General features: G+C 35.2%; 1 protein-coding gene across 1 annotated transcript; it reads right to left on the reverse strand.

Annotated features, from left to right (window-relative positions):
- Positions 1-3,018: 3,018 nt before the first annotated feature.
- C1H4orf33 (chromosome 1 C4orf33 homolog) lies at positions 3,019-23,568 on the reverse strand. The gene is made up of 6 exons (XM_004466257.4): positions 23,497-23,568; positions 16,453-16,642; positions 11,446-11,506; positions 7,027-7,078; positions 6,705-6,904; positions 3,019-4,737 (listed from the first exon to the last, which is right to left on the reverse strand). The coding sequence occupies exons 2-6, from the start codon at positions 16,631-16,633 to the stop codon at positions 4,632-4,634; spliced, it is 600 nt and encodes a 199-aa protein (XP_004466314.1). The 5' UTR covers positions 16,634-16,642; positions 23,497-23,568; the 3' UTR covers positions 3,019-4,631.
- Between the last annotated feature and the right edge of the window lie 1,089 nt (positions 23,569-24,657).

Below are 24,657 nucleotides of genomic sequence, written 5' to 3' on the forward strand. Positions count from 1 at the left end.
CTGACAAGGCAGTGCGCAGGCACAAGGCAGGTAAACTGAAACCCACTCTACATATCAGTAGTGACCACAACCAATCCCTAACTTTCACCTCCACCCATTACCCCTCCTTTTCCCAAGAGTATATATCCTTTGTTCCCCTCAATAAAATTTGCAGCTTGATCCTCACCCTGTCTCGCTGTCATTCCTCGCGTCTCCTGTCTCATCATTCTCCTCCACGCAAGCCACGAGCCCCAGTTCGCAGCCCCGCTGGCCGGGGCATTCACAGCAGAACAGACCCATCTATATACAACCTTCTCCATCCCAGACCTCAGGGCCCCACTCTTTCCTTATTAGTCTCATTTCCATATAGGAGACCTGTCAAGGCTGGGCATTCAGTGTCCTTGACAGTGTAGGTACCTGTATTAGTCAGGGTTCTCTAGGGAGCAGAATCAACAGGTGTTATCTGTAAATAGTATGAAATTTTATAAGATTCTTTCACATGACTGTGGGGATGCACAAGTCCAAATTCTGCAGGCAGGCTGCAAACTAGGGCCTCTGATAAAAGTCCGATGAAGGTCCTTGATGAGTTTGAGAGACGTTGGCTGTCCAAAGACAAGCTGGGAAATTCCCTCTGAATGCTGAAATCACTTCCCCTTTTAAGGCATTCAAATGATTGGATAAAATGTCACTCACTGCTGGTGGCAATCTCCATGGTTGATTACAGATGTAATCAGCCATTTATGCAGTAAACTCACTGATGACTAAAGCCCACAAATGTCCTTGTATTACAATTAGTTCAGTGCTTGGTTGACCAAACAACAGGGCATAATTACCTGGCCAAGCTGACACATTAGCCTAACCACCACAGTACCCTTACTGTTAAATCCTGAGCTCTATTTTCTCTACAGTCTGCCTTATAGCTGCTGGATAAAACAGGCCTCTTTAAATGCTGCTATGCATGCTTGCTGACTCTGTGTGCCTTTAGTTGGTAGTTGTCTTTTCTTTTTTCAAGGCTTCTAAAGACTTTATCAAAAATCAATCAACTCCACATCCTTATTATTACCACTGCCTCTATGCCAAGTGCCACCTATCTATCACATATACCAATGTGTCTTCTTCCATTGTAGAAGAGCTGAGGATTTACTATCCATTAGCTTCTGTGGCAGTTTAATATTGTTTATGAATCCCCAAAAAAGAGAATAATTATGTTTGTAAACTAGTCTGTTCGTATGGATGTGATACCCTTTGATTGCATTAAATTCAAAGGTTTTAAGTTTACTTGATGAAAGATGAGGGCTTTTATTTAACCACATCAGGAGGGAGTGACTCAGGGTTGAGTCCCCACCCCCTGGTGGCCTGATATAAATGGCCACTCACTCGAGACCCACAGGGAGTGAACTCCACAGATGCCAGAGGAGAGAACTTTATCATTTCGATACTGCTTGCCATGTAACAGAAAGGAGAAGGCTCGAACAGCTAAAGCCCCAGGGAGAGATTAGCATTTTGCCTGACAGCTTACAGCTGACCTCGGGAAAACAGCTAAGGCTGATAAAGGAAGCCATGAGATACAAGCCCAGAGGGGGAGGCTGAACCCTCCCTGAGATCAGCGACCATCTTGCTTCAACACATGGCAACTGACTTTAGTGAGAAAATAACTGTGAGTTGGACTCTTTAGTGCCTTGTTAACTGTAAGCTTTCACCTCAAATAAATATCCTTTATAAAAACCAACAGATTTCTTATAATTTGCATCAACACCCTTTTGGCTAATACAGCTACCATTTGGTTTTCTTTTTAAAATATCAGATTAATTATATTCATTATCTTTTGCCCCCAAAAGTCTAACATTTCAAATAGAGAAGAAAAAGAGGAAGAGGGGGAAGAAGAAAAAAATCAAGTATTTTTCTTTCCTTACTTTAGATAACCCAAACTTTTTAGAAATTTCCTATGGCTAAAACTTTTTTTTTAAGTTCTAAATAAGCATTTGTGGGTGAAAAATAAAACATATATATTTCACTCTGGACTATGACTTACACTTTACTGAAGTTAGGAAAATGTGTGATAAAACACCTGAATAAATACATGCACTGTGTAATCTATTTAGGTGGTGAGAAGAGAGAATCTGCTTGATACAAGAGTGAAAAATTCAAAACACAGCAAGGAAGTGCATTTGTGCATATTTTAAACAAAGAAATGATTATTCTTCCATTGCCCTGGAGCTGATAAACAAATTTGAAACAGATGTTGAAAACATCAACTCTTAAATATGAAGTTTCTGTAGGGTACATTGTTTATATCTTACCAATGGACAAATTTTCTAAAAAATTCTATGATTGAACTGTATGTCCCTTTCAAAATTAAAAAAATGTATATAATGTATTTTTGCTTTCAAATATATGGTATTGGAAGAAGGAAAACATTTGTCCAGATGAAAGTTAAGAGATGTTTAACAAAGATCTAAACAGACAGATAAAAAGAAACATGTCAGATTTTAGAAAGCTCAAAACCACAACATCCTAATTCAAAATTTTATATGGTGTGATTCTAGCTAAAATATTTGAATTTTACTTTTCCCCATATTATAAATCATTATGATTTTTATCGGAACCCTTGATGCAGAGTCATTGGTTCATTTCTAAATTCAAGATAATCTAAAGTATATCTGATTGTTTGTTTTGATAGTTTTATGTACATTCATAAAATTATTTCACATTATTTATAAACAATCCTATATTATTTGAAATGCTTTTCCTATCCAAAACTGACAGATTATTATCACATCAAATTTGTTAGTTAGTTGCTATTAACAATATTAAAAATAATTTCTAAGTTTATTTAAAAACCTAACGCTGCCACCAGGGTATGTAGCTATTAAGATACTTACAGTGCCATTTGTAAAAGTCAATATTTATATTACACCAGTTTTTGTTTTAGATAGAGAATATATTTAATAAATGATTATGATAATGAATATTTAACTAGCATCTGTGAATACAGAAATAAGAGTTGATGTGTATGCAATGTTCAATGGAACACCAATATAAATTTGAAGTTAGCTCTTTCCTTTAATTTAAAGTCATAAACAGTCACAATTATTAAGGCATAATTTACAAACAGTAAAATCACAAATCTTTTTTTTTGTCTTTATTTTTTTAATATTACACTCAAAAAATATGAGGTCCCTATATACCCCCCAAAGCACAAATCTTAAACATACAGTCTGAGGAGTGTTGACAAATATATGTAGCTAAATAACCACCATCCAGATGAAGGTACAGAACATTTCCACTACCCCTGAAAAATCTCATGTCCCCTTTCCAAGTAATTTGAATCCTCTATCCTACCAGAGTAACCTCTGTTATGATATCTATTACCATAGCCCAGTTTTGCCTGTATTTGACTTTATATAACAATAATCACACAGTATATTATGTCTGGCTTCTTTTATTTAACATAATGTTTTGAGATGCATCTGTATTGTTGCATGTATAAGTAGCCTGTTCTTTTTTTAATTTGATTACTATTTCACTGTCTGACAATACTGCAGTTTGTCCAGCCTCCTGAAGCTTGATTATTTATAGTTTTGTGCTATTATAAAGCTGCTATTAATGTCCATTTCTCTTAGGTCTATACCTAAGAATGAAACTGTTCAATCACAGAGTAGGTTTGAATTTAACTTTATGATAGGACAATTTCTATTTTCAAAGAAACTTAGGAAAATGTAGTTTTGAGCAAATGCCCTAAAAAAATCAAGTTCTGCTAGTAAAGAAGAAGAGAAGTTGGGCAGGCAAAGAGGTTTTTCTACTATAAGTAATAAACCTTCATATTGTGCAAGACTGTCAATCTCTGAGTTAAGAATGCTGGAGAAGAACCAGATTTTGTGGAGAAGTTCATAGATAATCCATAAGATTGCTTCAAGCTCTGAAATGTTATAACACAAAATTTGAAAATTCTAGACCAGTAATGTTTTGATGTTTATCAAATAAAATGAAGACAATTTTGACATTTTGTTTAACAGCATTAAAAATTTTTCATTTATTGATAAATGAAACCAGAGTTCATTGCCTGAAATCAAGACTACTTCATTCTATTTCCTTTTATAGATAAAAAATAGTCACAGGACAGGAAAAACAGCTGAATATAGTAACTCATCTCTAAATGGATGTGGATCTCTTGGTCCCCTGAAATAGGTTACTGTTTTAACTTATTGCAAGAGTGGACAGAAGATTCCTAGTAAATACCTATTATCTACTGCATGGAGTTGAAAATAAGTAAATAAAAGTTACAGTCTCAGGTGTCTGGGTTTAGGGAAGGAATAGAAAAATAATGACTTTGGTTAACATAGTCAGGAATATTTGGGGTGATGGTGATATAAGGATGGTGATATAAGGCAGAAGGTAGAACCTACTGACACGATGGCTCCTGGGTAAGTGATTCTGAGAAACATTTCAACTTTATAGATAAAATCACCTACAAACTTCATTTTCTTTTTAATTCATACACAGTTTGCCACAGAGATACTGTATTTTCAGCGACATCTGTGAAAATTGTTGTTGTTGATATGTGTTCAAGGTGTCTTGAAAGAAATTGATACTTATTCTTGATTTACTTTAAAAGGCATAGAAAAAGAATGATATGGTTATCTACTCTACTCCTATACATCAGGTTTCTCTATTAGCCACAGGTCTGATTCCGGCTGTTTCCATTCTTCTCCAAGAAGTGTGTTAAAATTGAAAGGTCTGAAGTATTCCAGACGGTGGCTAAAAGCAAAGAAAAAGAAGGTGGGAACTGAAATGAATTATGCATTTGTGAAACATTTGTCCTGAAGATCTATTTATTTTGTCACATATGTGATAGGACAACATTCTATTTTAAGAAATTCCAAATAAGTAAGATGTATTCTATATGTATAATTTTCTCAACCTGGCTATCAAACATTCTGCTCTGAAAATTCACCCTCATCTCAAAGCACTCTTCTTTCAATTCTGCAAATAGTTCCCTCACAGCCGAAGGGAGAAGTAGAAATCAGCACTCAAAACCTGCCTCATTCCATCTAACTTTAGACAAATCCTATTATATTCTTGTAGATGTTTTTATATTAAAACTTTAACATACTATATGGTAGTCACACAAGCAATCATGTTTTAAAAGTTTCAGTTCCACAGACCAGAAGATAGAATTCATATCTACCTTTGTCAAAGGAACGGAAATAATAAATATTATAGTGTTAATTCTGGTTCTTTTCTTTCGAGGAAGGTCATTTAACTATCACACAACTTTCTCTTATGGATAAATGAGGAGAGAAAGGCTTACCTAACATATTGCATTGGAACTCAGCTCTGTAGGAGACCTATCTATCCTGGCTTGGTCCTGGCAAAGGGTATAATCATGCTCTGACCAAGGGAAGGCATGGATAGAGAGTTTGAATACAGGCAGGCATTATCTGGTGAAAAGCCAAAACCAGTCATCTTGGTAAGTGGGACCCTGAGTCAATTGCCTCTAGAATCCTGTTCCATTATGCCCTCCTGACCAGGCTGAACCAATTAGAGTCACAACTGTCAATTCCAGATTAAGAGTTTAAGGAGACAACAGTGAAGCGAGAAGAGAAGGCTAGATAGAAAGGGTCTGGACTGGGCAAAAAAGCAAAGCAAAAAGGCAAAAGTTGTGTAAGGCAGGATTAGGCTAGAAGAGATGAAAGATAAATTGAGTGAAGTAAGAGAATGAAAGGAAGGAGAAAGGCTAACAGAGAGAGGAAGGCTAGTGTAGCACTTTCCAAGGGTAAATTCCAGGAATACCCATTTACTGTTACAATGTTCACTAGGATGTCTATTTTAGGCTCTTCTAAACATTCATACTCACCAAACTATTGTTAATACTAAGTATAATCAGAGAGGTATATGGCAAGAATCACAACCTGCCATAGGACAGCACCTTGCTTTCCTCCCCACAGAAGAAATCCATGCAGCAGTTCGTGAATCATTTGTAAGGCTATAATCTTACGATTATAAGGTGCTATAATCTCTCTAGGTGACAGCTTCAGGTGCAAGGAAAGACTCAAATTGGGAAGATACAGGACATACCTTAGCTCAAATGCCTGATGTCCACAGGAGCCAATATATCTTGTAATAACTCCTTAGGTATAGTAGTTTTCCTCATAGAATATGACCGTCAAAAGGAAATCCAAAGCTATGCTCTCCCCATCAGGTATTTATAGTTCACTGGTAATCCCTCTCTGTCCAGATGCAATTTACCAACTAGGTGTCACTATTATAATAAGCAATGGTCCCTATGAAAGTAGTTGACATTTTTACCTTTATAACATTAACTGGAGAAGAAAGGAAGAGAGTGAATTGAAGGTGAGATTCTCCTGCACCAGGATTTATAATCATAGGATTTATTAACCCTTTGCTCTCACCAGGAAACACCAATGGCTCTAAAGAGGATCATAAACGAATCTGCAACTATATTTCTTTATCAATTGTTTTAACACTCATTCAGCAAGACTTTTCTCATACTATTATGGAAATATAAAAGCTCTACTGACAGTCGTGAGAGAGACTATGTCAGTCCAAAGTCAATCTATCAAGTATATACTGAGAACCATCTAGGATCCTAGGACTGGACTAGGGGCTTGCACACTTACGTCTCCTTTTTTGACAGAAAAAAAATATTTACTCCAAAAAAACCTCTTAGAGTTAGAACATATCTTCATTTATTTTTTACTTACAAATCAGGTTTTTGTCCTTGTTGCAGTTCATGTTGAGGTACAGGGTAAAGAGCTTCATAAATTCTTTTATCTTTTGATCCATGAATTGCAAATGAATTGAATTTTGTTACATTTGGTGGAAAATAACACCAAGGAAGATATGCCTTGCCTTCCCATTTTGTCTCTCCTCTGGACACTTTGAATGACAGAGCAAGTTCTTGCTAAAAAAACAAAATGTAAAACATGAAGGTAAATTCAGACATACTTCAAATATATAAATATACATGTACCTATAAAATTCTTGAGCACGGAAGGATTTTGTCCTATATTTTTATTTACTTACTTTCCACACATTTCTTCTTCCAGAGAGTAAAAGTACCAAATGTTGTCCATGGCTGCCAAAATTAAAATTTTCCATGAGTATTTGAAAGAAACAGCTATTTTCATCATCACCTTTCCCATCTGAACTAAATTTCCAAATAATTCAAAGATGGATATAATTATTGTCTAATTGTAAGGAAGGCCAGAGAGTGCAATTATTTAGAAGTGACATCTTTGCATGTACCATTTTCCAGAGAAGAGAGCCTAATTGAAACAACTGCAGTCAAATGCATAACTGTCCTCGACAAGTCTCTTGTGTTTTCATGCTTTTTACCATTATTCAGAACCTGATGTCACATTTTCAAAGAGAAACAAAAACTGTCCTAAAAAGGAAACTATAATAATAACAATAGTCCATAACTGGGATAGCCAGGTCATTAATAATCAGAAGATTAAAAAGTAATTACATGTCAGGAAGTGCCTGTGCCTCAAACAATTGAGCTCCCGTTTACCATATGCAGGACCTGGTTAGATCCCCAGGACCTCCTGGCAAAAAAAAGGAAAAAAAAAAAAAAAGGCATCCAGACCTGTACAGTGAAGCATAGGTCCCGTGCAGCAAAGCAACGCACCGAAAAAGAAAAAAGTAATTATCTGAAGTAATTTACTGTCTCCAGGAAAGGTTGTATCTAAAACATTTCTACACAGATGGACTTTTGTGAGTTTTTCAGGGAGGATTTCCTTCAATAAGCTACTTTTACAAAAGAAAAAAAGTATATTCTTTTCAATTTTATAGTAAGAGCAAGAGTCCTTAATTTTTTTAATTTTTAAAAAAGATATTTAATTTTATACCATAAGTTATGAACTTACAAACCAACCATGCACATGTGTGAAATTCCCACACAACACCACTTCACCAACACACTACACTATTGTGGTACATTTGCTACAGATTGTGATAATATCATTGGACTATCACCACTAACTATGGTTCATAACGTATATGTGGCCTATTTTTCCATACCCACTATCATTAACACAGTATATCTTTGGCATTGATGCAAGAATATTACAGTATTGCTTTAATTACAGTCCATAGGTTACATTAATTGTATTTTTACCATGCTTCTCTATATTCCACCACCCTGCACTAGTGACATACATCCATTCTAATTCACAGGACTTTCTTGCATTCATACTATAAACCACAATTTTCATCTACCTCTGGGTTCACAGTGCTATTCAGTCCCTAGATTATTCTCTAGCTTTCTTTCAATTGACATTTACATCCCTAGACTACCCCTTTCTGCCACAATCCCATTTATAAATGAGCTGCTCTTCACTATAATGTGTTAACATTAACTGTATCCATTTCCACACATTTAGAGTCGTTAATGAAAACTTCTACATACATAAAGCATCAGTATGCTTTCACAGTCCTCCTCTTATCTATTAATAACCTATACTCTAGGTTTTAACTGCATGCATTTATTCTTCATATTTAGTTTGTATTAGTGAGACCATGCAATATTTATCCTTTTGTGTCTGGCTTATTTCACTTACCATAGTATCTTCAACATTCATCCATGTTATCATATGTGTCTCAATTTTATTTCTTCTTACTGAAGCACAGAAGTCAATCATACGTATATAACACATTTTGTTTATCCATTCATTGGTTGATGGACATTTGGGTTGTTTCCATCTTTTGGCAATTGTGACCAATGCTACTATGAACATCGGTATACAAATGTCTGTTTGTGTCACAGTTTTCAGTTCTTCTGGATATATTCCTAGTAGAGGAATTGCTGGATCATATGGCATTTCTATATCTAACATCCTAAGGAACAGCCAAACTCTCTTCCATAGAGGCTTCACTATTTTACAATACCATCAACAGTGCCGGAGTGTTCCTATTTTTCAACACCCTCTCCCAGCACAACAGTAAGTGCTTTTTTTAATAATGGCCATTCTATGCAGTGTAAGATGATATCTCATTGTCATGTTGATTTGCATTTCCCTGATACCTAGTGATATTGAACATTTTTTCACGTTCTTGTCGGCATTTGTATTTCCTCTTTGGAGAAATATCTTTTTAAGTCTTTTGCCCATTTTTAAATTGGATTGCTTGATCTTTTATTGTTGAGTTGTATGATCATATTATATAGAATGGAAATCAAACCATTCTGCCGGAAAGTGGACCAAAAGTGCTTGCAGTTGCCCAGAGAGGCCGAGAAACACAGCCCCTCTCCTATTCTACTGGGGTGCAGGATGGAGCCCCAGGTACCTGAATAGTAAGTCTATGTGGGCTGAAATTGCCCACAGTTACCCAGAGATGCTGGTGTAGGTTCTGTCAGCTTCTTCCCAGCTGGAAGTGGGGCTGGAGCCTAGGCTAGGGCTGCAGTCTGATCTGGGTGGAAAGAAGCAGGTCCCTACCAGCTCTGTGATTTTTCAATCAGCCTCACTTTCCCTCATGCCAGGGGCAAAGTTAAAATGGCAGGTACCATTCAATTTGGACAGGTTAAAACTTCAGCTGTTCTTAGGATTTATACTTTAGCCAGCCAAATTTTCTAATTAGTAGCTGAAGTCAATGGCCAACCATCTCTTCCTACCCGTTTTTGGGAAATGGAGCTTCCAATTCCAGCCACAGAATAGGCTTGCGCTGCTAGTGGAGGATTGTCACCAGCCTCTGTGGCAAGGAATGCTCTGTTCATGCAACTTCACTGCAAATGGGCATTCCTCCCCTTCCATTATTTCAAGGAGGTTGCAGGATGCTTTTTTGGTCTCCTGGGCCCCCCAAACATGTTCTTTACATAGCTATGAGTGATTACTAACTGCCCTGTAAGATGAGCTGACTCTTGGAACTCCTTATTCAGCTGACACTTTGACCCAAAAGTCCTTCATTATTATAGTTATTATGCAGTCTTAAAGAGGACTTAAAATTCTTATAAAATAATATTCTTTATGTTGTTTTTCCAGAGGTTAGTTAACTCTTACAGGTTACAGACAGGAGTTGACTAAAAGGAAATCATGATTCTTGATTATGCACCTATCCTAATGCATATGACAACAAACTGCTCTGTGGAGATTTTTAACCTAACTTTTAATATTTATTAACTTCATTTACAGTGATTATTTATTGTGTCATTTCCTAACAAAAGAAAATTTAATTATAATTCTATTCATCCATTGTTAAGGCTTCACTTTATGAAAAAAATCTTTCACCCCATAAAATTTAACCAAGGATCGAACTTTAAAATTCTAAACTTTAAAATCTTGTCTTTACAGAAATTTTATATCTATTTGCCTTAGTATTCCCACCTGTATGGTGAAAATAGCTAAACAATAATTGAAATGTTCTTACCTCACATGTCAGTTTATTAGAACTAATCATGTTTTCCAATAAAAGATTTTGTCACATTAGCTGAAAAGTGATGCACAAAGATAATGACTTCTTAAAAAAATAACTGTGCACAGCTAGATTCTCTATATCACAGTTGGCAAAAAAAAAATCAAACTAAGAGAAGCTAATAGGATATCTAAAGCCTCTTTTAAATCAATTATTGGGGACACTTTGCCAATCTACTAAGGAACAAAGGTTACTGGATATTAGACACTAAAAGGAAGATTAAGGGCATTTAAAAATAATAATGTCAGTACAAAGAAATATTTCATTATTGGATGATTTACTAGTTTAAAATTTGCTATAATTTAGATGAAAGGTAGGCTTAGATTTACTTTTCACATATACAGGGAAGAAATGATTGTCAAGTAGGTAAAACAGGTTCGTAAGGAAATGTTTAAACTTAAAGAGAGCCCAAGGTTAATATTTTTAATGAGTCTATAAATAACTATGTGTAATTTGATTTTATACTTGGCACTGAACACAAAGTGACATAGTATATACTCAATAAATGAATGATGAAAAAAGGAAGGAATACATAATTATGTGTTAAATAAATCATACATAAAGATTAATCTAGCCATTTAAAAATTCTCTAAAAGAAATATTTTCACAATGTCAGTTCCCTACATCTGTGTCACCTTATTTTTGAACAGCTAATATACAATACTGCAAAGAAAGAGAATAAATAATGAGGGAAGAATATTTGTCTTACAACGATTTTTATTTTGGCAAAAAATAATTCTCTTTAAATTAATGAGAAAAACTAACTCCCTTAGTGACCTGAAAATCATTCCAACACAATGACATTTTCAAACATTTAGATTACATATATATATTAGATATATATATTCTAAATATATGCAGTGTACCTTAAAATAAGGAATTATATAAAAGTATATAATTCAGAAAAATTCAGATTAACATTCCCCCTACTTAGCTGGAATTAGTGAGCTGTTATTATTACCCTATGACTTATAACAATAAAAGAATGTATTCAAATTATGTAGCAACAATTAAGGAAAAATATTTTATACTTACGGACAAAGTTCAACTTCTAAATACTGCTCAGTTATGTCATTCAAGAAAAATGCTTCTACAACTTTTGAAAACAGAGATATGACATATTGATAAATTTAATTTTGCTTCAACAATAATCTATGCCTTTAGAGTATAAAGTTAATTAACTAATTATTTTTAATTGCAATTCTATCACAAGGAAAATGGACAAAGGAAACAAAACAGAAATACACAGGAAATAAATCACCATCAAATTTCTCCTTATAAAAATGCCATACATTAAAAAGAGTAGTAAAGCCTACTGTTGGTAAGACTATATAGAAATCAACATTGTCTCATAGATTTTAAGCCAGTTATCTTCCTCTAGGAATTTATCAGACAATTAGGAAAAGAAGTAAGTATAATGTTGTTCATCAAAGTATCACTCAAAAACTGGAAATACTCTAATTATCAGTAGGAGAACTGATAAATAAATTATGGAATATAAGTAGGATGACCACAATACAGCATTAAAATCAAAGATATTAATATTTAGTGACATGGGAAGATATCCATGATATTTGATGAGCAGCATGCAGAACAGTAATCAGATATACATGAAATAAGAATGTGCATCTGTGTCTGTGCTTAGATGTCTGCAAAATGTGCACGAAAGTTGGTTATCTCTGATTGATAGACTGAAGATAGGTCACCTCTCTTTTCTTCTTCATAATTTCTAGAATTTTATGAATTTTAAAAATTGTTCAATTATGAAAGTAATACATGCTTTTGTGCAAATGGAAACAACACAAAAAATATAAAGTAAAAAGTCAGTCCTTTTTCTCTTGCTTTGGTCTAAAACTTGCATGATCTTTTCTATATTTCTACAAACTATTTTACCCTCATAGATTTAAAAAAAATAAATATGGAACCATAATTTACTTTCATACCGCCAAAAATCTTTCCACAAATACCTAATTATTTTTAATGACTGTAAAGTTTTCTTCTATTGAGTGTTGTTATAATTTATTCACATAATCCCTGACTGACAGATATTTAGGTTTTTTCCAATTTTCTACATGTTATTTTTATAATAATAAAGTAGCTAAGATAAAGAAGTAGTTCCTTCAACAATTGAGTCTTATTGTTTTATAAATCTTTTACCTAAACAAATGAGAATGTCTTCTGACCTCTATTTTTCATCATCTTACTAAGTTTGCAGTTTCTCTATATTAAGCACTGTATCAGATGATCAGAATACCTTGTTTCACTAACAATCTAAAAATACACTAAACTGGATAATTTTAACAAAAAGATGGAAGTATATATGGGTGCTATAGGACAAAAGAAAATAGACATTTCTCTTTAAAAGGTGGTTTAGAGAAGGTTTCCTGGAGAAGGTCCTATCTAAGCTCCACCTTGAAAGATGACTTGGAGCTAGATGAAGAAAAATGATGGAAAGGGCATTGCAGATAAAGGGAACAATAGATTCAATGCTACATGGTTAGGAAATATCATGACTTGTTTAAAGAACTACAAGCTGTTCAGTCTTACCAGGCAAACCTTTCACCATAGTAAGAACTGGTGATTCCACAGAGAAAATAAGGGACCAGGTCATAGGAAATCTTTTTTTTTTTGTTTAAAGATTTATTATTTTACTTATTTCTCTCCCCTTCCCACCCCCTGCCCCAGTTGTCTGTCCTCTGCATCTATTTGCTGTGTGTTCTTCTTTGTCCGCTTCTGTTGTTGTCAGTAGCACAGGAATCTGTGTCTCTTTGTTGTTGCATCATCTTGCTGCGTCAGCTCTGTTTGTGTGTGGTGCCATTCCTGGGCAGGCTGCACTTTCTTTCGCACTGAGCAGCTCTCCTTACGGGGTGCACTCCTTGCGCATGGGTATGCGGGGATACCCCTGCATGGCAGGGCGCCCTTTGCATGCATCAGCACTGTGCATGGGCCAGCTCCACATGGGTTAAGGAGGCCCGGAGCTTGAACCGTGGACCTCCCATGTGATAGACAGACGCCCTAACCACTGGGCCAAGTCTGCTTCCCCACAGGAAATCTTGTATAGAGATCATATTAAGAAAGCTTAAATTTATCCTGAGAGGACAGTGAGCCTGAGGAGATTTTTAAGTAGCTGAATGACAAGTTCAAATTTTCATTTTAGATAGATCACTTCAGTTTCTAAATGAAGGCTGGACTTATAGATAAAAAGACTAGTTAGGAGGCTCTGGCCTAATCCAGGTTAAAGAGGATGAAGGTCTAACATACAATCAGGATGTGGGGATGAAGAAGGACTGAATTAGAGAAATATTTAGGAGGTGAAACTGGTAGGACTTAGGAAGTAAATCCAAATATGGATATTGAGGGAGAAGATATCTTGGAAAGATCTCACATTTCTACATTTGGTGTTGTGATGTACTGTTAGGGTTACTGATTGAGACTGGGAAGTTAAGGAAAGAAGCAGCTTTCGGAGAGAAGTGGTTGAGAAGCATTTAGGACTGGCTGAGCCTAATGCATGTAGTACCTCTAAGCAGATAAGTTACACTGGTATAAACACACTTGGTATATACAGGTGAGAGGTAAGGAATGGAGATGTTGATTGGGGGTCAGCTAGTAGTGTGTAGGTAATAGTTAAAAAAAAAACTCAATTGCCCCAGAAAGCACCCTAGGAAAGAAGAGAAGTCAAGCAAACTAGCTAGACTAAAAGTCTCTTCACCCAGTCCCGTGTCTTTTTGGGAAAGGGCTAAACATAATCACAGGCAGAAAAATGAGAGTTAAAGCAGATACTCATTTATTTGGGTGGGTTTTATTCCAATCATTACCTAATTGCTAATGAGGACTATAATTTAATGTAAATATTTAACTGAAGTGTGAAATTAACTCGAACAATTAAGAAAGAAAAAAAGAAAAGGAGATACTTATAATGTAATTCTCATTTTGGTTTATATAACCACAAGTAATTACTGTATTCTGATACATAAAATAAATTATTTTTGTTAATAATTAGTATCTGTTTCTTTGAGACTCCATTTGAGATCTACAGAAAACACTGGGAATTAAATATCCAAAGGGGGTAAACTATGAAAGTAATTGCTTCATTTGCCATAAACTAGCATGAATAAAATAACTGTAGTAATATAATATATGATAATACAATTCAAATCATAAGCTTCATTTTCCTTATAAGGTATAAAAGCCAAGGAAGGGACCACCTGTATTCATGAATAATAATATTTTATCACTTGTGCTTGCTCTAATTTCTCTGATATTTTATTATAACTAAAGCATATTTTCATTGAAAGAGCAGAAGATGGCCTTCAGCAATAATCTTTCCAGATTATAAAATATTTAAGATGTTATTTTCATTATTTTAAATATTATTAAACATAATTCTGTCCTTCATGACTTGGTAGAACCATTAGATCTTACATTCCCTCTTCATCATTCTGCATATAAATTATCACCTTGTGACCAGATAAGAGGGTTATCAGGGAATTCTGGTTAAAAAAATGCCAAGTAATAATAGCACATTGTATTATATAGTTCCCTGTGCACCAATATCTCTCCAAGTCTTATTCAGTTTGAACTCTTGTCTACAAAATATGTGAGATACTGTTGAATGAAAGAAGAGTTCCAATGCTCAAGAACAATCTACTGAAGCGATAAGACATACAGGACAGTTCTGTATCAATAAAAATCACCATGTTTAACATATGACAAATTAACACTGACAAAATGCATGCTATACAACTGGCATAGATAAAGTAAAGATTAGAAGGGATTAGAAGAGTCACCAAAGGCTTCATTGAAGAAACGGGGCCTGAAATAGACCTTAAACTATGTGCATTCCAGGCAGGGGGAAAAGAATGAGAAAAGGTACAGGCATGAAAATAAGAATGGACAGTAAGACCATTAGCTTTTCAGAGATCAAGAGCTTTTGATTAAATGTGATGTCCCCATCGCTTCTCAGCCTTTAGGCTAAGATCAAGTGTAGTAAATGTGATGGCCCAGTTCACAAGAATCCTGAAAGCTTATAGGATAGATATGGACTACTCCTCAGGAATAGTAATGGCTTTTGAGCTGGGAAATAGAATCATGTAAAGAGTATTTCAGAAAGATTAATCTGGAAGCTTCATTAGGATACATTAGAAGAGGATCATATAACAAACCTGAAACAGTATGATTTTATGACATGTCTTTTAACCTTATTATTTTATTAAAGATTTTTTTAAAAATTTATTTCTCCCCACCCCCAGTTGTCTGCTCTGTGTCCATTCGCTACCATCCTTATCAGCGGTACCGGGAATCTGTGTCTCCCCTTGTTGTGTCCTCTTGTTGTGTCAGCTCTCTGTGTATGCGGCGCCATTCTTGGGCAGGCTGCACTTTCTTTCGCACTGGGTGGCTCTCCTCACGGGGCGCACTCCTTGCGCGTGGGTCTCCCCTATAAGCGGGACACCCCTGCGTAGCATGGCACTACTTGTGCGCATCAGCACTGCGCATGGGCCAGCTCCACATAGGTCAAGGAGGCCCAGGGTTTGAACCGCAGACCTCCCATGTGGTAGGTGGATGCCCTATCCATTGGGCCAAGTCCGTTTCCCTAACCTTATTTTGATACATGAGATTACTTGTCAGTATAAAGTAAAAACTACATTTCATGAAGTTAATGGTGTTTCCATAATAAGTAAAACACTCCAAAAGTCCTTTAAGAGGGTTTATAAGGTTAAAGTGGTAATTTGAAGAAAGTTAAAGACAAAACAGCAATGCTAAATTCATCTTAAAATAGGTAACAGAAGTAAAGGAAGGAAATATGGCAGCAATCTAAAAATCTGAATTTGTAATTGCCATTTTTCACTGTTCTAGTTATACTGTTGAAGTTACATAGGTAATGGAGAAAAAGTCAGAATGATATATTGGCAGGAAATATCAAAAACTGCACATGTCAGTTGCTCAGAAGCACTCACTTCATAACAGCAAGATAAAATAATAGTTCTGTGAAAGGTTATTATAAAAAGATTTATGTTTGCAATAAAAGATAGTACTTCCACTTACCTTCATAATCCCACAGTCCATTGAAAGGCTTTCCTGGTTCTCCAAGTGGCGCTGGAGGCTCATTGAAAAATGGAGCACTTACTTCCATCATCACTCCTCCAGTGCCTGGATTCAGCCTGACAAACACTGGTTCATGCTTCACTGGAAAACCATCCCAAGTGTGTTCAATTTTAAAATCCATATGAAGATTCTAAAGGGAAAAAAATATATTAAAAAAATCTCTATAACAATACACAAATATTTCCTTTAGTCAGAGAGCAAATGAAATAAAAATTCACTGTCAAGCAGAAAGGCAGCAGAGCAATAAGAGCATGATCCTGGGAGTCAAACAGCCATCTGTGCTGTGACAAATCTTGGACTCTCTAGTTTTGTTTTAAAATAGGTGGGTGGATCCTAAACTTGAAGACTTTAAGTCTAGATCCAGCTCCAGCTTCTTTGTAAAGATTGCATCAAAATCATAAACATAATTAAGTCCATTGCAGAAAATGTTCATGCAATTAACTATAGTAACTACAACTATAGCACCAAGAGTTTATATGTTATCCTCTGTTTTTTCTTGTAAAGCATGCAGGTATCTACTATTGGATCCTCTGGAAATCTGGAATAAAATTCAACTTGATAAATAAAACCTACATAAATCAAAGCAGTACTGTCCACGTCTGTTATTTTGACTAAAAAACCTTTTCATTGGGGAGGGGGAACGTTTGGAGGGCTGGGATATAACCATTTGAAGGTTAGTAGAGTTGAATTTTGTCCTTGATTCCAAATTTAAAAGATAACCTCTAAAATACAAAAAAAAAGTTTTGATATTGCAACTCATTTGCAGAAAACTAACAGTACTTAAGATGATATGTTCCATTCAGTAACTCACAGTCTTCATTACTGAAATAAGCTTAGTGAGAAATAAGACTGTATAAATTGATTTTCAATCCTTGATTTCCTTGCATTATAATAGTTGGCCAGGTTGGATTAAATACAAAGTTGTGAAAACATCCTCTTCCTTGATAAGGTATATGATTCTGTAGGGTGAGTGATACACAAGAACAAGCTGTGACTTAGTCACTATTTGTCCATTTGATAGGGAGCTTTAAAAGTCACTAAATACTTCAAATAAACTCAGAGCTCCCAAATGTTAAAAAGACTTCACTTTTTTGTGATATAAGACAGATATTTATTTAAAAGACAAATGCTATAGGTATTTTCCTTTAATAGTCTTAATTATTTTTGTAAATCTTTGCAAAGTGGCAAAATGGAGCAGTTAAATTATAAAACATTTATTGAATAAGAGTTTTTGTTTATTTTAAAACAATTCAAAACCAGTTAAATCCTACAGTTTCAGTTTTAAAATCATGTAAGTCCTGATTTGCATGGAATAAAATATCTCAGTAATAAATTCATTTCCTTAAATTGAAATATCAAGGGCATACTAAAAAATAAATGTATTACCCTCTATCTCAATGTTGTTATTAATAAATATCCTCTTTCATCATATAGGAAGAAATAAGAATAAATAAAGAATAAACAAGGCAGAAGTATAAGTAAAGAATAACTTAACCCTGATTCTGTCACCAATTTGCTTATAGAATATGCTATTCTCCTAACCTGAAGTTTGACAATCCTAGGAAGTTTTGGCAAAAACACTCATTTTTCATACAAACACCATATCCAAAAAATACTGCATACCTTAATGGGATCTTTATCTTAATCAGTGGGTCTCCACTAGGGAGTTTTTAACTCCCAACTCTTTCAGGTCACTGCAGAGAACCAGTGCCTCTATGTCTAAACAGAATAAAACCAAATCAAGTGATGTGCTTCTAAAAGTGACCTGCTACTTCCATGCATACATGGTGGATCTCACGGTCAGAGTGGGAGATACCTTATAGGTTTCAAATTGCTTCAAAATATGATCATGGGGCATTACAGGGACAGTGGAATTATCCCGCATGACATTGCAGCAACAGATACAGGCCATTATACATTTTGTCAAAACCTATAAAATTGTGCAGTGCAAAGTGTAAACTATAATGTCAACTACACTCCATGGTTAGTAGCAATGCTTCAATACCTGTTCATCAATTTTAACAAATGTACCACACTAATAAAAGATGTTAATGTGGGAAAGTATGGGAGGGGGAAGGGGATGGGGTATTTGGGAATCCCTATGTTTTTTTCTGTAACATTTATGTAATCTAAACCTCTTTAAAAATAAAAAAGAATTTTTTTAAATGTAATACTATCTGGAAGATAAGAAATGCTAAAAGCAGAGTTATTCTTGTTGAGACAGTACAGGTGGTTGTACAAGTCTTTCCACTAGTTCCTTGCAACTTACCCCTAAATTACTTTGAGCAATGTTTGGAAATTACTGCAAAGAACACTGACTGGACTTCCACAAGAAGAGAGTACTTTCATGGCTGATATAGTTAAGGGAAGAATATAATTTTGGCTTTAATTGTCCAGGATACTTTAGTTTCTTATTGGAATGACAAATTTGTTCATTTCTTTTGAGCCTGTGATTCATGTTGCTTAAAGAACACTCAAGTTAATCTAAGTGTGCATAATATTTATAACAATATTAACTAAAAAAGTATAGTCCTGCCCACTAGTTTATAATCTGAAGATAACATGGGTCCAGACAGAGACAATCAATTCTCCCCTCAACTACCTGCACACTAAGGAGTCTCCTGAGTCTTACTCCCCACTCCTTTCAAATTTGTTTTTTGCTTCCACATGTGCCTTTATTCAGTAGAGACAATTTAATAGCCAATGCCCTTCATGAAATCACCTAGTGTGCATCCCTGAAGCACTCTGAGAAGCCAGAAGTCATCACATAGCAGAAGAGGTCATTTAAGCACTTTTATAACAGTCTCTCAGTTATCCGCAGTAGTTATGTTTATAATGTCATTGCGACCAATGAACTAGTAAATAATGGATTTCTGCCAGGAGGAAAACAGGGATAGGTTCCTGAAGGCCTCTGATCACAGATCACTACATAATCTTTTTTATATGTGTTTTTGTTTAGAGACACCTTAGATCTTTTGCTTCCTCAAATTTGCATTTAATTATTCCCTAGGAAGTTCTTTATTTCACTAGCCTTTTAGAGACTGCCCCCCTTTAACAGTATCACTGCCTCTGGAGTATTTTAGAACATTTAAGCAAAATCTTTGAACATAAACGTAAGAAAGTTTAATCATAAATCGCACTGGGGGCAGGTCACTGGAGCTCATTAAATAAGGTGTTGTTTCATTAACATTGACCTCACAGCCAACAGCTCTATCACTCAGGCCTGAAGAAAACTCAATCTAACACAAGCATTTTCTCCGTCAGGCGCATCACAGCATTCTTGAGCTTAAGAACCTCACAGAGTGCTTCACATTAAGCTTGTGAGCTATTTTAAAAACTGAAATTACCAACAAAACAAACAAAGCACAAAAATACAAAAAAAAAAAAGTTGCACTAAATACACTGTGAAAGTAAACTTGTTTACAGTTTAAGCTGAAACAAGAAAGCAGAGCATTGCCTTGTTTAACCACTGCTGGGACCGTGCGCACTGGGCAACTCAATTTTTTCACCATTCTGTTCCTGTCTGAAATGACAGCAAAGGCACCACTACAAATACTGTTTAGGCATTACATATAAATTTAGCAAGTAGACAAATTCTTAAATACAGAAGCTGAGAATGCTGAAGATTGTTTATATTCCATTTACCCACCTCGAAGCAAGGTCCACTTGTGGCTATTTGGAATGTGGCTGAGGAAATGAACTTTATTTCATTTTAATGGATTCAAATTTAAATAGCAAAATGTAGTCAGTGGCTAACATCTTGGATGGCACAGCTACTGTAATCTAGCCCTTGCTATCTCTCAGTCCTTATAGCCTACCTTGCTTTCCTAGCTCACAAACTCCAGGTTGGCTCCTGCTGACTGTACCTTCCATCTGAAACATGCTTCCCTAAATTCACAGATAACCACATAGCTCATTTTCTGTTTCTTCAAATTGCCTCATCATAGAGGCCTTCCTTGACCACTCTCCAAACACTCCCTAAATCATTCTCTATTATTTTCTATTGCCCACACTGCTCCGGTTGATTCACACCCTTTACACCGTGTGATGCATTTGTTTATTGCCCACCCGATCCCCCACTACTCTCAGCTAGAATGCCTGTAAGAAATAAACTATTTATTTGTTCTATGAATAAATGTTCTATACTCTGGATCTGGAATTCTATGATTCTAAGATTTTGTGTAGAAGAAACCTACTGTGGTAGTGGTATCGGTGGCGTCATTATCTTTTTCAACACTATATATCAATGGCAAATAGCTAAAATGATACAGATTACCCAGTAATTTCCTTTCAATTTAGTTTATCAAGTATTTATTATTAACATTCAGCCTGAAAACTGGGGAAATAAAGGATAAGAAGTCTATAGGGGTTTGGGATGGTTCTCATTTAGCTAATCAAACAGGTCACTTTTATTTATCAATTGGCTCATTTTGCAGTCCAATTTAATAAAGTTGGATCCCACGCCAAACTTAGTTTTAGATGAATCAAAGATTTAAACATAAACATCAAATCATAAAAATACATAGGAAAAATAAGGGAGGGTATGTTAAAATTTTTTTCTTAGAGAAGAGATAAGTCTTTAAAAATATAACTCTAAGTAAGTAGAAATAAATGAATGAGACATTTTGCTACATAAAAATGACAAAATTAAAGTAGAAGTTTATTTATTTAACAAAATCAAAAGAAAGTCTGGAAAAAAGTTGCAACTCATTTCAGACATGTATAAAGGAGTACAAGAAATTGATACAGAAAAGATCAACTTCTCAACAGAAAAATGGGCAAAAGATATGAATGGTCAGTTCACAGAAAGTAATACCAAAATACCAAAAGAAATACCAAAATTCCTCACTTACAGTAGGAATGGAAACTAAAACAGCAATAACTCACAATTTTCACTTAGATTGTGAAGGATCAGAAAGTTTGCTAACAAACTATTTTAGTAAAGCCCCTGAGAAAACTTTCATATATAGCTGTTCATATATAGCTGTTCATATAAAGCTGTTCAGCTTTCATATATAGCTGTACCAGGATATAAGTGGTACATCCTCTGTGAACAGCAATCTATCATTATTTACCAAAATTAAAAATGCAAATATCTTTGATTCAGCAATTCTAGTTCTAGGAATTATTATACCTGCACATATTCAAAATGACATATGTAGGGAAGGAGACTTTGCCCAATAGATAGGGCGTCTGCCTACCATATGAGAGGTCCATGGTTCAAACCCCAGGCCTCCTTGACCCATGTGGAGCTGACCCATGAGCAGCGCTTATGCGTGCAAGGAGTGCCGTGCCACGCAGGGGTGTCCCCCGCGTAGGGGAGTCCCATGTGCAAGGAGTGCACCCCGTAAGGAGAGCTGCCCAGCGCGAAAGAAAGTGCAGCCTGCCCAGGAATGGCATCGCACAAATGGAGAGCTGACACAATAAGATGACGCAACAAAAGGAAACACAGATTCCTGGTGCCGCTAAGGATAGAAGTGGTCACAGAACACACAGCAAATGTGTGACATAGAGAGCAGACAACGGGGGGGGGGGGGGGTGGGGGGGGGGGAAGGGGACAGAAATAAAAATAAATCTTAAAAAAAATTATGCTATATTACACAATGGAATACTATGTAGCTGTTACAAAGAGTGAGGCAGCTGTAGACGTATGTCTAAAATATATTAAGTGAAAAAAGCGTGGTGCAAAAAGTATGTATATAAAAAAAAGGAAGACTGTATTCATATATGCCTGTGGTGCATAGACTCTAGCAGGAAGCATATACAAGAAAATAGTGGCAGCAGTGGTTGCCTCTGTGGAGAGAAGTATCTGCCTGCTACAGGGGAGGAAGAGAGACAATTTCAACTGTACCACTTCTTTGTATCTATTTGAATTTTATACTGTGATATACATGCATTACCTAATCAAAATGAATGAATAATTAAAATATATTTTTTAAAAGTCCAATTTAGGACTGGGTCTTTTTAAAGAGTATGATGACACCCCTTCTCTCCTTTGTACTACTTTACCAAGTGGTTCAGAAGAACTTATTTTACCTAACTTTACTTGGCTAAGGAATGGCTAAGGCAGACTCCTGAAAGTCATTCTAAAATACTTGTATGTATGATTACCTATAGTCTTAAAATTTTATAGAAATTATTGTACATATGTATTTTGCCAGGGGAAGAAGGTTTTCATTAGGTATTCATAAGTCTATAATCCACAAAATGTTAACTCTCATAATTTTAGTATTACCTTATTAAGTAAAATAATTTTCCTCAGATACTGAAACTTTGAATATCTTTTTCCTTACAGAATTATAAAATTAAAATCCGTAATTCAATTAGTAAATTTTAAACCAATTAGATTTTTATTCAGATTCTGCTTTTTGCAGTGATTGAACATTTGTGAAAAGGCATAATATATATTATTAACATGATCACTGCCCTATTATGCAATTTCAATGTTGGCTGTTTCCATTTTCTTAAGAGTGTTTTCTGTTATCAATATTTTTCAACATCTTAACCTGTATTCTTCAAACTACATTTTCATTAAAAGAAAGAATTTTCAATTTCCTTCACTGATTTACGTTGTGCTATGGAAAGGCCTTTAGGAAGGAAATGAATGACGAGAAAGGAGACAGAAACCTCATTTCATTATGAGAACAGGAGAGGGGAAAAAAATCTAAGGGGTAAGAGAAGGAAATTATGGAAAAGGTGTTTTCTCAACAGAACGTTTAGCAAGGAAAACTTTCAAATTCAACTATTCACAAAAATTTTTTTTAGTTTTAGTACAATAATTATTTTCAGTTTGCAACCCCTCCCCCACTTATAAAAAAAACGAAGCTATAAGGAAGTAAGCCTCAAAAGAGGGAGTAAATAAACTGAACCAGCAGGAGGAGGCAAATGAGAATTAAAATATCGGAGAAAATGCTATTGGCAAGATTGGGCAAAGGCACAACGCACGACAGAGTGAAGAGAACGTGACAAGAAAAATACACAGACCGGGAAGCTCTTCTCTGGCCCAGACTCGCTCCTCCTTAGCGCGAGGTCACTGGAGTAGCTCAACAATAGGCTCCGCCCAGCTGCTCCCTTGTCCTGGGGAGGGGCTTGGAGGACCCAAGCAAGAAACTGATTTTTCAAGACACATGGAAGAGTTAAAGGAGACACCGATGAAAAGATGAAGACGTAATCATTCCACAAAGTTTGAGCAGTTTTCTCAAAAGAGAAGGGTTACAGGAATATCAATACTGTAAATCAGTTGTAAGTTATTAAGATTAAAATAGAACATTACAAAAATGAAATAAAGAGAAAATAAATACAAATAGAATCTTGCAGCATAATTCATTTAATACTGGATATATAAGCAAAACGTAACTTATATTAGAATAGATGTAAATTGCATTACACTAATAAGGAACATACATAGTGGTTAAAAATTGTGACACTGGAATCAGAAGGCCTGCGTCTAAATCCCAACTCAGACACTTTCTGTGTGTCTGATCACCGCCCTATTATGCAATTTTATGTGTTACCCAAAAAATGGTTTTAAAATAGCACCTAATTTATAAGGTTTTTGTGAGGATTAAATGAATTAATATACATAAAGCATTTAGAACAGCGACTCACACAAGTATTCAATAATGATTAGATATTATTATTAAAGTATCTAGATTTGCCCAAAGAAAATATCCTTCTTTTCAAATAATTAAAACTACATATTTCTGAACTAGTTTTTTTAAAAAAAAAACAAAACAGAAAACTAGACTATGAGGCAGGATAGTCTGATCCTCGAGATTACAAAAAACTTCAGATATTCAATTCTTAAAATACAAGACGACTAAACTCATCATTTATATCCAGAAGATACTCTTTGCTTTCACCCACACCAATATATCTTATCAATTTTCAGTGTAAATGTAGAGTTAAGTTTGTAACTTACTTGATGTCAAACTGTCACTGATTTTAAATCAGATTAAGTTTAGGTAGTATCTCTACTTTCTTGGTAAGAAAATATATTTTAATTTGTCTGGACATCATCAGACAAAATCACTATCCTGTACTTATTTTGTGGAGGAAAAATTGAATATCGTGCAGCTGAACTACAATGCCGTATTTCCAAAGCCTAAAAACATTTCTATTTGAAAGTCCCAATGTACACTCAAA

The sequence above is a fragment of the Dasypus novemcinctus genome, chromosome 1 (genome assembly GCF_030445035.2).
Source record: "Dasypus novemcinctus isolate mDasNov1 chromosome 1, mDasNov1.1.hap2, whole genome shotgun sequence".
NCBI lineage: Eukaryota > Metazoa > Chordata > Mammalia > Cingulata > Dasypodidae > Dasypus > Dasypus novemcinctus.

Coding starts and splice junctions, on each gene's coding strand:
- C1H4orf33 (XM_004466257.4), bottom strand. CDS start 16,633: ATGGATTTTAAAATTGAACACACTTGGGATGGTTTTCCAGTGAAGCAT. Junction 11,507..16,452: donor TGGACTGTGGGATTATGAAG/GTAAGTGGAAGT, acceptor TGTTTTCAAAAG/TTGTAGAAGCATTTTTCTTG. Junction 4,738..6,704: donor CAAGGACAAAAACCTGATTT/GTAAGTAAAAAA, acceptor CTTTGCTTTTAG/CCACCGTCTGGAATACTTCA.